The sequence below is a fragment of the Orussus abietinus genome, unplaced genomic scaffold (assembly GCF_000612105.2).
Source record: "Orussus abietinus isolate OABI.00-Male unplaced genomic scaffold, Oabi_2.0 scaffold721, whole genome shotgun sequence".
Lineage (NCBI taxonomy): Eukaryota > Metazoa > Arthropoda > Insecta > Hymenoptera > Orussidae > Orussus > Orussus abietinus.
Genome location: NW_019394866.1, coordinates 17,380 through 30,397, shown reverse-complemented (window position 1 = coordinate 30,397; position 13,018 = coordinate 17,380). Strand labels below are relative to the sequence as shown.

Sequence of the window (13,018 nt, the reverse complement as noted above, 5' to 3'; positions counted from 1 at the left end):
ACGAGTTAATTTCTCTACAAACAGTATACCACTCGGAGGAATCTGCAAAATTTCCCCAGCCTCGCTAGCCACTCGACTGACCTGTAACAGTTAGAATATTTTTTTCTCTGCTGTTCTCTTTCTATTAGAGTGAGAAGTCACAACACCAGCGCAGTCTTTGCTTGGACTTGGTGAACTAACTTCCGCGTTCCACCCCTCCCATAAGGAGTGTCGCCCTGCCTGCGCCTGCTAGCACTGCAAACAAAGCTTCGGCAATCGGTTCGCATGTTGGGCCATCCGAAGCGCTGCGCCATGAACTTGACGGTGGTTCTGATTCCGGGGTGCGAAAGCTGATGCACCGAGTTGAATGTCGTTCAGTAGAAAGCTGCCATGACGGATGGACGGGCTATCGGGGTGAATATCGCAGTAGATGTCTGCGTCCATCCCTGTGAGCTGCACTTGCGTGGGCTGGAAGGCAGTTCCTGGACGCAAGTACGTCCGAAGGTCCTCGTCCTCCGTTTGGGCTTGGGCCAGTGCCTCGAAGTCGATTGAGCTCGGGACCTGCTCGATCATTGACGAGGCGTCGGTCACGACGTTGTTCTTCCCTGCGACGTGCCGGATGTTCGTGGTAAACTACCTTATAATGTCAAGATGGCAAAATTGTTGCGGTGAACACTTGTCCAACTTTTGTCGGAAAGCTAATGTCAGCGGTTTATGATCGGTCAGGATCCCGTATGTCCGGCTTTCGACCATGTGCCGAAAATGTTTGACGGCCATGTACATGGTTAGCAGTTCGCGGTCGTAGGTGTCGTACTTCCGATTGGCCGAGCTGAGCTTCTTCGAGAAGGCCAATCTTTTCCGATCTCCTGCTGCAGGGCAGCTCCCACGATGAAGTCTGACGCGTCGATTACCAGCACGAGGTTGGCGTTTGGATCGGGGTGCGCTAGCAGCACGGCGCATGCTAGGCTCACATTGCACTTGCTCAATGCCTGTTTGGCGACAGCAGTCCAAGGCACAGGTGCCCTTTGTCTTGCAGCAGGTCGTTCAGCGGCGCCTACAGGTGCAATGTCCTAGATATGAATCGCCTGTAAAATCATACCTAGGAATTGTCATAATCGTTTTACGGTGACCGGGTGAGGGAAGGTATTGATGGCAACGACCTTCTCAGGTAGCGGCCGTGTTTCGTTGCCGGACACGCTATATCCGAGGAACCTAACCTCCGGCGCGCCGAAGTTACGTTTTGCTGTGGTTATTAGCACCCTGTATTGTTTCAGGCGCTCAAAGAGTTCCTTCAGGTGCCGGTCGTGTTCTTTCTCGCTTGTCTATGCAACCAGGATGTCGATATATGCGTAGCAAAAGTCCAGGCCTCGCAATGTTTTGTCTATGAAGCCCAGAAACGTTTGCGCTGCGTTGCGTAATCCGAACGACATAAAGGGAAACTCTAACAAGCAGAATGGTGTCGTAATTGCCGTCTTCGGAATTTCCTGCAATGCGACGGGAATCTAATTATAAGCCTGGGCCAGATCGATCGCGGAGAAGATTTTCCTACCACTCAGCGTGTGAGAAAAATTCTCTATGTGTGGTACAAGGTATCGACCCGGGGCGGTAGGCGCGTTAAGGGGGTCATCCCGTGTGATTGGTTCAAAAAATAGAATTTTTTGTTGCATAAATTGCATCCAAATATAGTGTAGAATATGTGAGTAAAGTGATTTTCCGATAATCGAAGTCGTTCGAAAATTGCAGCGTTGAACAGGTCAGGTGTTTGTCAGTCGGCGAGGCGGAGCATCGGACTCCGTCTCTTGCGCTTCGGTTTCTTACCTGGGCCCTTCAAAAAATCATTTAGTAGTGAAGAAAGAATGTGTAGGACATATCGAGAAGAGAATGGGAACGCGACTCCGGAATGTTAAGAAAAATAATAAGAGAATTGGTGGAAGAGGGGCTGGAAAACTTATTGATAAGCTCATTAACGAGCTCTCTAAATTTTACGGTTTAGCCATTCATCGACACGCAAACTCGATGGAAGAAATGAAGGAAGAAATTTGGACAATTTTGTACCACAAATGTTCTACAAACGCAAATCCTCAATATCAAAATTGTCCAGCAGGCGAAGCCAGCTGGTGCAAATGGCGCAAGGCTGAAGCCAGAGGAGAACTTACTAATTTCCACCACGATAAGCCACCTCTGACTGCACAAGTGCAAGAAGTCATCAAACCAGTCTACGAAGATTTATCACGAGATGAACTGTTGGCCAGATGTTTAAAAGCACATACACAAAATAACAATGAACCATTGAATTCATTGATCTGGAGTTTCGCTCTTAAAAACCTGCATTCTGGCACAAGGATCGTTGACATAGTAACTTTTCTTGCCGTTATTATCTTCAATGAAGGATTTAATGGCATTTTGAAAGTTTTGGTTAGAGTAGGATGCCAAATTGGCCATGCATAACTCAAGCTTACGCCGATCGCCGTAATGAAGCGCGTACCTGTCATTCCGAACGACGCACGAGCGACTTCACTAAAAGAGCGAGACCTGATGCCAAGGAGCAACAATCGGCTTTGCAGGATTTTTTTGGAGAAACTGAAGGTTCACTTTATACACCAGGCATAGCAGATTAAGGGTGAGTCGGAATTTTATTGGTGATAATCGTATTTGAACCTTTAAACGCGTTTCTCTGAAAACTGTATACTTCAAACTGGTGACCTCGATATCTTCAAATCTATCGAACGAATTCGTTTGATATTTAAATAACTTATTCAGTACTCATGTAGACAGTTTGCAAACTAGAATAATTCTGATTCATTTCGTTTTTTTTTGTTTTTTTCATATTGAAGAAGTGAAAAACCCGAAAATTCTCGAGAAAATGTTCAACAAGATGCCAAAGATGAGTGGCTAAGTTGCCGTGTACTTCAGTAATAAGCGACGATTTTGGGCTGAAAAAATTGTATAGCATATTCAAAATATGAATAAATACGTGGTGAAAAGTTCGCAGTTGTATGTTTATTTAGTTCGCAAAAAAAAATTCCCGAAAAAAAGTTAAAAAAAAGAGCCTTCACACGAGATGACTCCCTTAAGCACTCGGTAATCCCCACATAGTTGCCATTCGTCGCCCTTTTTTGGCACCAGCCATCAGCGTGAAGAGCCGAAGACCAACGACTCTCCAATCGGCGGACAATACCCGCAAGGAACATGGTTTCGAACTTCTCGGCCAGATGCAGCTTATAGGGTGCCAATCGTCGCGGCGTGGTCGAAATGGGTGGGCCAGGCGTCGTGCGGATGTGGTGAAGAGTGTTATGTTTGGGTTGGACGTCAATTCCGACCGGTCGGGTAATTTCCGGGTACCCCGACAATAGACCGTGATACCTCGACGTACCTAAGACGGCTCTAAATCGCATCGTCTTGTAGCCGACGGTTAGCGTGGTGAACGTGGTGGTGCCGTCGACGAGGCGCCTATTGCAGTTATGTACCAGGAGTCCATAGTATGACAGAAAGACTGCGTCTGTAATCGGCTTATTGGCGTCGGGCATCACAAATTGCCACGTGAACTCACGGCGTCATCCGAAGTTCAGCGAAAACGTCATGAAACCGTACGTCGCGATCACACTGTCATTTGCCGCGAAAAGTTCGTACGCGGTCTTCGTGCGCGGTCAGCGGAGTCGCGTTCGGGGAAAGACGCAGAGGCCGGCTGCATGGTGGCGATGCTGGCCTGCAGGCCCGCCAACTCCGCGTTCAGCTGTTCGAACCGCTGCTAGCTCCGTGTTCGGGTTCGGGTCTCGGCTGCCTTAGTCGGGAGAGCTCGGGTCTTTGTTACCTGTCACCCGGGGTTCATCTCGGCGACGGTATCAGCCAACTGGATTAAGTCGTCCAGGACAATCCGGGGCTGCGTAGCGAGGATCGGCTTCATGGAGGCGGGCAATCGCCCCAGCCATAGCGACTGTATCAGTGATTCGGGGACGGCCGTTCCAGCCAGCTCTTGCAAACGACGCAAGAACTAGAACGGTCGCCTGTCCTCCATTTCCTCGTGCTCCAGCAGCCTTCTGCTCCTGGAACGCGCTCAGACGACGTATCAACTCCATGCCGTTAGTACGATGGTTCTACGTGAAAGGCGCGGACGAGCTCTCGCACCTCTTTCACGTATTTCGCGTCCAGTAGCCTATGATGATGCAGCTGAACTTCGTCGCTTCAGCCGTTATCCGTGCGATCGTGAACTGGGTCGTGATAGTTCGACCTGATCGAACCAGATCTTGGAGTCCTAGGGTAACAACGGTTGCGGATATCCACTCGATCTAGCGCGCCACCGGGGAGGACGCATTGAGACTCGTTCGCCTCAACCATTGTTCTTGCAAATTAATTCGCGGCTTTTACGATCAGTTCGCTGAATTTACGTCTCGTTACTGTTCGCGGGGAGCACATGTGTACTGCGAGTCACTTCCGATGGCGTATCTAGCCGCACGTGGGGTCGCGTAGCAACACTTCCGCGTCACTAACTAATACCTCGTTTCTTTTTTTTTTTTTTAATTCCGCGATGACGCGCGTTTACGTCGGAGTCACCACGTTGAGGTGATGTAGGGATTCGGAATGACTACGCGAGGTTAACGATAAAAGTGATAACATTATTTATTAGAACTTTGACAAAGAAGGGAAAGGCGTTAGGGAAATGATGCGTTCGCCTGGACGTTCAGTACTTCACTCCTCGCTTTTGCAGGGAAAAAATACTCGGAAAGAAAGGTCTTTCCCAAGATACCATCGTGTTCTAAAAAGTAAACGTGCACGCCAGATGTGCGCACAGAACATTTTCGGACACGGAAAACCTTGGCTTTTGCCAATACCTGCATTCCTATATTTGCGACTTTAGTTGCTGGCAATATCGAAATACGACGACGGCGGTCGTTCGACGATGGTTCGTTCGTTTGGTTCGTTCACTGGTCATCCTCAAAGAGTAGACTCGGAAGGGACTCAAAGTTACTTACAATTTTATCCGTGTCGGAAAATTGTGGTGAAATTGGTAGCGGAAATTACGTCAAAATCTGCCTTCAAAAATTAAGTCTAATATTCTTGACAAAATTAGGTAAAAAATTCGCGACAACGTTACATAAAAAATCCGCGACAATATATCCAAATTCGCAGCAAAAAATTATATCACAACTTCCGACAGAAAATTACATTAAACTTCGCCACCGAAAGTTAGGTTTGATAAATAAATCAAAGACCGGAAAAATATGGCGAAAAATTGACAACCTGAAACGCAAAAACCCGCGGTTGTGGGGCCCTACGACCTCACAGGAGGCACATGCAGTCCGAACATTCTACCTCTCTCGCGGTCTGCTCGAAACTCGAAAGTGGTCGCACAAACGATTCCACCCGGAAAACGCGGAACAGTCGTCTATGTGACAAAAAGGGACTCGCCCGCACAAGACTTAAGGTCCACTAGGAAAAGTGAAGGCTGAAAATCGGGCGCGAACAAAAGCCGCTTTAAACCCGTAGCACAAAAAATTATACTATCTCAGAAAATCAAGAAATTCGATGAGAGAGAAATACGCGAGTTACAGGTAACCGAACAGAGAATCAGATAATTAGTTCACCCCGGTAACGAATAAGGCTCCCCGAACTTGGGAAAAAGGGCATTTACATTACCGCTGAGTGCCTTCCGCTGCTCGTCGACTCTTCCTCCTCCTCCTTGTTCTCCTGGTCGGTATCGGCTGCAACGGTGGTGGGCTCCAAATACTCTCGAAACTTCGCGTAAGTACGACTCAGGGAACTGACGAGTTAATGCCTCGAGTCCGGTGATCGAAGGCGAAGAAGACAGAAGCTTCTAGTACACGGCTACATAAAGGATTCCGGGTGGCTCCTCCGAAATCGTGGCGCGTTAGCTTATGTTACTACTTGAGTATTCAAAATGGTGTTATCACGAATAAGGCTACATGAATTATAATTTATGAACGTCGATTAAATTTTTCAGCGACTTTCATATTATCTTAATAATCCCTTTTCTAAATATTTAACAAACTGTTATTTGTGGAATTGTTATAAAATGTTGAATACATTGGCATTACGTACTTAGAAGTCTAATTTTAATGAGAAATAGATACTCCATCGATGTTGATTCATTGCCAATCACGTATCAACTATACATTTCAGCGCCAGTACTGGTGCCATCTGGCAGGAGAAATTCATGATGATGGTGCAAAAATGACAACGGAACTGAAATTCGTCATGTCCTATGTTGAGTCTTTGTAAATATTAAATCATATTTTTACGGTAACCGATTTAGGGCGCTTAAAATCGATATGAATGAAATCGTTATCATTCTTTTATTCATACTCTTCCACTGCATATTTGTCTTAAACAAGATATGAAGAGATATTGCGAGTACAATAATCGCGACCGTCGAGCCGCCGCATTCGGCCGCCTATTCTTTGCCTATAGCGGCAAAGTTGGCAGGGATGAAGAGTTCTCGGTTGGCCGCGCGACATTACCATTGTATCTGGTTTTACCTAGTACTTGGCACGAGACTCGGTTGAGTCTCTTGATTTTTTATTTGAAAAAATAGTGGATCCAATATGATTGGTCCTCATTTGATAAGCTGCTGACTTAATTACTATCATATTCAAATAAAAACGTTTTTCACCGAAATGATTTTTCAAAATGACATCATCGTGTCCAGAATCATCCTTCTGACAAGGAAACATTCCCAAGTGTCCGCCCCCGATCTTATTGATTTTCATATACGTTGAAGAACACAAAAATCTAAGAGACACGTGTTTTTTATATCTGCAATCGTCCACATTTAAGGGGTGAAACAACCCCCCAAAGTTTGGGGAAAATTCGATTTTTATAACAATTTTCGTAGAAGCAATGGAGGGATTTCAACGAAACTTGGTATAAACGTATTCTGTATAAGGACAGTGAAAACACAATATTGTCCAGCAATGCTACACCCCCCCAAGGAGGTGAACTACCCTTTAAGCGACATTTTTTTGTAATATCTATTAAACAAGCATTCCTACTTAAGTCCCATTTACGCGATGTGATTACTCACAAAAAATGAAGAAATACGTGTTTTTTGCTTTTTTCCAATAAACATTTATACATCGGTTGTAAACAATGAATGTAGGTGGTATACGGGTATATTTCGACTAGCTATATTGGATTATATCGTGACCAATTCATTGTACATAAATCTTGTGAACGTGCTTATTCCTCAAAATGTCCTTGGTTTTCATAGCATGCAATTATTTATAAATACATTTAAAAAAAAGTTTAAGAGACTAAAATAGTTTCGTAACAGATCCGATAACGCAGTCATCACCCGTTTCCAACTAGTCATACAATCTCCTTGGTGAAAAGGTAAAATTGGTCACGATATAACCCAATAAAGCTACTCGGAATATACCCGTATACCACCTACATTCATTGATTACAACCGATGTGTAAATGTTTATTGGTAAAAATAAAAAAACACGGATTCTTCATTTTTTGTGAGCAATCACATCGCGTAAGTGGAACTTAAGTAGGAGTGCTTGTTTATTAGATATTACAAAAAAATGTCGCCTGAAGGGTAGTTCACCCCCTTAGGGGGGTGTAGCATAGCTGGACAATATTGTGTTTTCACCGTCCTTATACGGAATACGTTTATACCAAGTTTCGTCGAAATCCCTCCATTGCTTCTACGAAAATTGTTATAAAAATCGAATTTTCCCCAAACTTTGGGGGGATGTTTCACCCCTTAAATGAGAACCATTGCAGATATAAAGAAACACGCGTCTCTTAGATTTTTGTGTTCTTCAACATATATGAAAATCAATAAGATCGGGGGCGGGCACTTGGGAATGTTTCCTTGTGAGACGTAATGTAATTAATTACGTTGTTACGAAAAGTTCATTTCTTTAATCACAGTAATCTTCATTTCTTTAACCTTAGAAAAATTGCAATAAAATAGTGTACAATTTTTATTTAGTTGAGAAATAGTCTTTCTAAAAGTTGTCGGTTTTCAGACGAGAAACTTAAAAAAAATGGGATTCCATTACAAAAACAAGTGTTGGTTGCTGTAACGTCACCATTGTAAGTTGTATATTTTCCTTCATACTTTCTTCTTGAATTTTCCCTGTGAAACCGTGCAACTTTTATATGAGACTTTTTTTCGATTAATCCTTTGGCTCTTAAGATATTCTAATGAATCATTTAAAATGGAATATTCTGTGTATCCTTTACTAAATCTATAAGACAATATTTTATTGTAAATCAAATAATGTTAGAATGCATTGCATTGCATTGTATATTTCAACCGTATTTATAGCCATTCTGTGTACTTATTGTTTAAAGAGAAGCGAGCTAAGGAACGTCAGTTTCACCCTCCATCTAATGCAAAACAAGCACTGCAACTCGATGTACAAAAACAGGAAGCTCAACTCAATGATATAATGAAAGTTGATATGATCCAGGATAAAAACCGAGAAGAAATTATTGAAATCTGGCAAGAATACCACAAGAAAAAGGATTGTATTTCAGGCACAATGACAGCTGAACAGTTTGATAAAATGTTTACCCGGGGGAAGAAATATTCTACATTTCTGTTACCATTACCAAGAGCGAATGGTTATGAGTTTATCATGTCTCAATTCTGTGGGACAGAAGTACACATGACCCCACTGCTTTGGTACCAAGTGCACAAGGAAAATGCTCCCGAATGCTTAACAATGATTCACTTCACAGAACTGAAAGACAGTAAAAATATTGTTCTTGTGCGAGGTGAATTTGATGCCAATTCTTTAAATGTACAAGAGGCACAGTGTTTGGCAAATGAATTGCAGCTCTATTATTCAATGGATGACCACCAAAGGCTACAATTGCTTCAAACATTTAGTGAAAGACCAGATGAATTTAAGCATATGGACCTTATTGCACAATTGGAAACAATTTCTCTCAATATGTCGAAGACTTCAAATGTCAACGCACGAGATGCATTCTAAATATGTGTATCATTGTTCTTAATTTGTAAATATTACCTTTTATTGTATAACAATATTTGTTGTTATGTTGTCTTGAATCAACAAATTCCGATGAAATTAATAGTTAAAATATTAACTCATAGATCCATGAATAAGAAGTAAAATATGATAATAAAGGTGAAAAATTGCACAAAGACTACTTTTCATTTCTATTCAATAATTAGACTTCCTTTTTAGCTATATTTGTCATAAATATGCAAAATAGTTGCATGTCCCCATTGATAAAGTTGTTCAATCAAAAGCAAAGAGTCCGTGCAGGAGTGGGATCTATTAGGTCTTATTCCGACGTTGCTCCAACAATTAAATACGTGTCAACCCCCATTTTCTACGTCAATGCAGGTATAAAACTTATTAATGAAAATATCAAAACTTCAGTTTTAACATGTTATAGGTAACAAAATTTCTAATTGAAACGTTACGTCTAAAGTCTGAAGTGTAATTGAGTTTAATATTTTATTTTATTTTATAGGACCACATATAGGACATGCTTATAGTGCCATTCTGGCTGATGCTGTAAGTAGATATTATTCAATGTTAGGGTACTCCGTTTTTTTAAGTACGGGAACAGATGAACACGGTAATAAAGTTTTTCAAGCTGCAAAAAAAACTAAATTAGACACTTCAGAATACTGTACAAAAATCTCTCAACAGTTTAAAGAAATGTGTCATACCTTCGATGTTAAGTACAGTCGTTATATCAGAACAACCGAACCTTGTCATCAGGAGGCAGTTCATAGTTTTTGGGTAATTAGTGTTTTGGAAAATTCAGTGAATATTTCTTTACATATTGCAGTTGAAATGTTAATTTAAATGATTTCATTTTTCGTAGAACAAATTGCAAGAAAAGAATTATATTTATCTAGGAAAGTATTCAGGCTGGTACAGCACATCTGATGAGGCCTTTTTGACAGACATAGAAATTATCGAAAAACAAGTAAATGGTCAAATCATCAAGGTCTCTAAGGTTTCAGGAAATCCTGTTCAATGGACTGAAGAAGATAATTATAAATTTACATTGAGTTCGTTCCAGGATGATCTCAAACATTGGTTAAAAAATGGTATTTTATTTTTTATATGAAATGTTAAGTAGTTTTCGAAAATCACATTTTATAATTTCCTGTTAAGAACGAGCAGTTCAGCCATTAAAATATTACAAGATTTTGTCAAGTTGGATAGAAGAAGGTGCATGTTTAGAAGATCTAAGTATTTCAAGACCATCTGAGAGAGTTCCATGGGGCATTCCAGTTCCCGGAAACGCATCTCATTCAATCTATGTTTGGCTAGATGCTCTGGTTAATTATTTAACATCAGTGGGTTATCCAGATCATAAATTTCAACGGTTTTGGCCTCCTAGTGTACAAGTAAGTTTGATTATAGCAAGAAATTTCACATTATCAACCTAGAAACCGGATGCAATAGTTGACATAAAGTGATCGTTATAGTTAATAATTCGTTTCAAATACATTTTTATTTCCTTCCAAATACGAACAACAGATACCGTGTAAAAGAACGCAATCATTAGAATTTGTTACACCTATATTATAGTACACATTACACGTTTCCTATTATTTTTATTCAATTATGAAAGATATATAGATGTACATGTTAATTGTAGCAACGTATGGATTGCAGGTAATCGGGAAAGATATATTGAAGTTTCATGGAGTTTACTGGCCAGCGTTTCTAATAGCAGCAGGTTTAGAGCCTCCGGCAAGTATACTTTGCCATTCTCATTGGACAGTTGAGTCTGAAAAAATGTCAAAATCTAAGGGAAATGTAATATCACCTATTATTGCTGCGTCTACTTTTACTGCACCTGGTTTAAGATATTTCCTCTTGAGAGAAGCTGTACCTCACAAAGATGCTAGTAAGTATAATTGGTAATTTATTATTGACGTTAATCTCAACTAAAATTCGCAGCTTCGTAGTTGACATTTCACGATTAAACCGTTTTCTTTTTTTTTTTAATAAAACTTCTTATCGAACGACTATTGCTATGAACTCCGACGTTCCTTAGAAACCCATTGCTTGGATAATACGCGTGATATTTAAAATGATTCAAATCCACTACGCCACCGTTCAAAAAAATGAATTTAAAATACTCGGTAGAGTTTTGAGTCAAATGCATCTTTGAGCGAGAAACTCACAGCGTTGAGTACTCAGAGAAACGCACTGTGTGCGCTTGAGCTTGAGTCAGACGCTACAGAGTTCTAACCGCCAAGGATAATGATTTTACTCCTATACAAAAAGAAATTAATGTCCGATCAGCTCAAAAAAATAACAGGAATTTTTTAAACTTTACTCAGCTTCGATTACTGATACCTACGTGATCTTAAAGTTTTCCAATACTCTTAGAATCGTTGTTCTGTTATCATCGTCGTCGTCGCCCCAGTCACAGACTACTTTTTCGCATGACATGCCACGGCGCTTGATGCGGCACTAACATAAACAACTTGTTTCACGATAGTATTCTTATCACTTTACCGACCAGAAGCCTATTAATCGGTTTTGCGATACCCATGATCGTCATTTATTTCCAAATTCGCCAATCGAGAAAAGTGTTAAGCTAAAAAATTTAATTTCGTGTTTGAGGCATTATTTTATTTGTAGTGACTCTAATATGACAACCTGATGTGCCATTGTGTTGGAGGAGCCTGTTTTTCACTGAGTGCGTCGGGTCAACGTGAGACGGTTGAAGACCAATCAAAACTGTCCTAGATTTAGTTTACACATATGACTCGATACACCGTAGTTTACATTGAGACACATGTAGAATGATCCCGGGAATCTAAGGCCGTGTCCGAATTCGTTCTTGTACGTAATGTATACAACATACTATACTACGTATTAAATACTTGGGACTGGAACTGTTCTTGTATGCATACTATGCACTGCGACGAAGCGATTCCTATTTAGGAAAAAGGAGACCGATTTCGGGCCCGCAGTTCCCGGACGATCTCACCTTCGCCCGATTGTTTCGGCGGAGCCGTCTGAGCAACTCTACCAAAAATTCCACCGGGAAATAGACAAAAGCTGAGCGCTAGGCTTCCCCGGAAGTCAAAAGACACCCCGCGTAACTCAACAATCTCGAACTCTCAAGTGACCACAAACAATACGTGAAATAATGGGCTCGAACGGTCTTCCCGCCTCGGCGATAGTCATAGCGCGGCCGGCTAACTCAGAGCGCACGCGCCAAAGTTCGGAGAGTGTAAGACCACACTGCGAGGAAAGGAAAGTTCAAACAAGAACCGGGGTACTGAAACCGGAAAATCGGGAGATTTTGCCAATAATAGAACAAAAGCCATTCGAGTGAGGAAAATTTACAATTTTATTGTAATACGAAACAGAACTAGGAAAAATAACTAGTTTGACAAATTTTGATCGCGGACAATAGACAATTACTGCGAAGGCGGCGGGGTCCGACGCAAGGCCGCCCCAGAGAAAATAGGTTCGCGCGAGGAGTCCTCTCCATAAAATCGCTCGAGATGCAATTGCCGAAATTCCATCGGCTCAGACAAAGTGTTGTTAAGTTACAAAATGAATCACGAAGAAAAATAGGGTGTGCTCACTTTCACGGACAGATATTCTTAACAATTACTTACTCAGCGATACGCCCCTAGATGATTTGACTCAAATTTGGACTAAGATAATCGACCGCTAACGCAAAATTATCGGGAAGACAATACGATTTGAAATCGATTATCGCAAAACTACGCGTGTTGTTAATTCTGACACGAGGTTGCTCAAGAAAATCCTCCTCGAAATTGGTCACGCGGAACCACCCCTAGTCGATTTGAAGGCTAAACTAACACAAAATTATCGCAAAAGGGAAGACAATAGGGTTCTCCCGAAGAGAAAAATATGGTCGCGGACGTGGGAGATCGCGTGGTTGCCGCGCAGCTTTTCCGCCTCCGACCTCAAGGGAAAAAGTCAATTAGACATCAAAACCTGTCCGGGTGAAAAAACTAAATTAAAGCACCAGCAAAACTATCCCGCTGAAGACCGAAAACGTTCTCAGATCTCCGCGCGAA

General features: G+C 41.7%; 2 protein-coding genes across 3 annotated transcripts; both read left to right on the top strand.

Annotated features, from left to right (window-relative positions):
• Nucleotides 1–2,004: 2,004 nt before the first annotated feature.
• LOC111674127 lies at nucleotides 2,005–9,117 on the top strand. The gene is made up of 2 exons (XM_023433361.1): nucleotides 2,005–2,394; nucleotides 8,235–9,117. The coding sequence occupies exons 1-2, from the start codon at nucleotides 2,005–2,007 to the stop codon at nucleotides 8,946–8,948; spliced, it is 1,104 nt and encodes a 367-aa protein (XP_023289129.1). The 3' UTR covers nucleotides 8,949–9,117.
• Nucleotides 8,885–11,774, top strand: LOC105697008 (methionine--tRNA ligase, mitochondrial). Of its 2 annotated transcripts, none has more exons than XM_023433358.1 (7): nucleotides 8,885–8,973; nucleotides 9,165–9,326; nucleotides 9,457–9,731; nucleotides 9,817–10,045; nucleotides 10,113–10,348; nucleotides 10,620–10,854; nucleotides 11,598–11,774. In XM_023433358.1, the coding sequence occupies exons 2-7, from the start codon at nucleotides 9,182–9,184 to the stop codon at nucleotides 11,609–11,611; spliced, it is 1,134 nt and encodes a 377-aa protein (XP_023289126.1). In that variant the 5' UTR covers nucleotides 8,885–8,973; nucleotides 9,165–9,181; the 3' UTR covers nucleotides 11,612–11,774. The 2 variants fall into 2 exon arrangements, with proteins under 2 accessions (XP_023289126.1, XP_023289128.1); XM_023433360.1 differs by lacking the exon at nucleotides 8,885–8,973 and adding an exon at nucleotides 9,015–9,104.
• Nucleotides 11,775–13,018: the final 1,244 nt, after the last annotated feature.

Coding starts and splice junctions, on each gene's coding strand:
- LOC111674127 (XM_023433361.1), top strand. CDS start 2,005: ATGAAGGAAGAAATTTGGACAATTTTGTACCACAAATGTTCTACAAAC. Junction 2,395..8,234: donor ATGGCATTTTGAAAGTTTTG/GTTAGAGTAGGA, acceptor AAATAATGTTAG/AATGCATTGCATTGCATTGT.
- LOC105697008 (XM_023433358.1), top strand. CDS start 9,182: ATGCAAAATAGTTGCATGTCCCCATTGATAAAGTTGTTCAATCAAAAG. Junction 9,327..9,456: donor CATTTTCTACGTCAATGCAG/GTATAAAACTTA, acceptor TTTATTTTATAG/GACCACATATAGGACATGCT. Junction 10,349..10,619: donor TTTGGCCTCCTAGTGTACAA/GTAAGTTTGATT, acceptor TATGGATTGCAG/GTAATCGGGAAAGATATATT.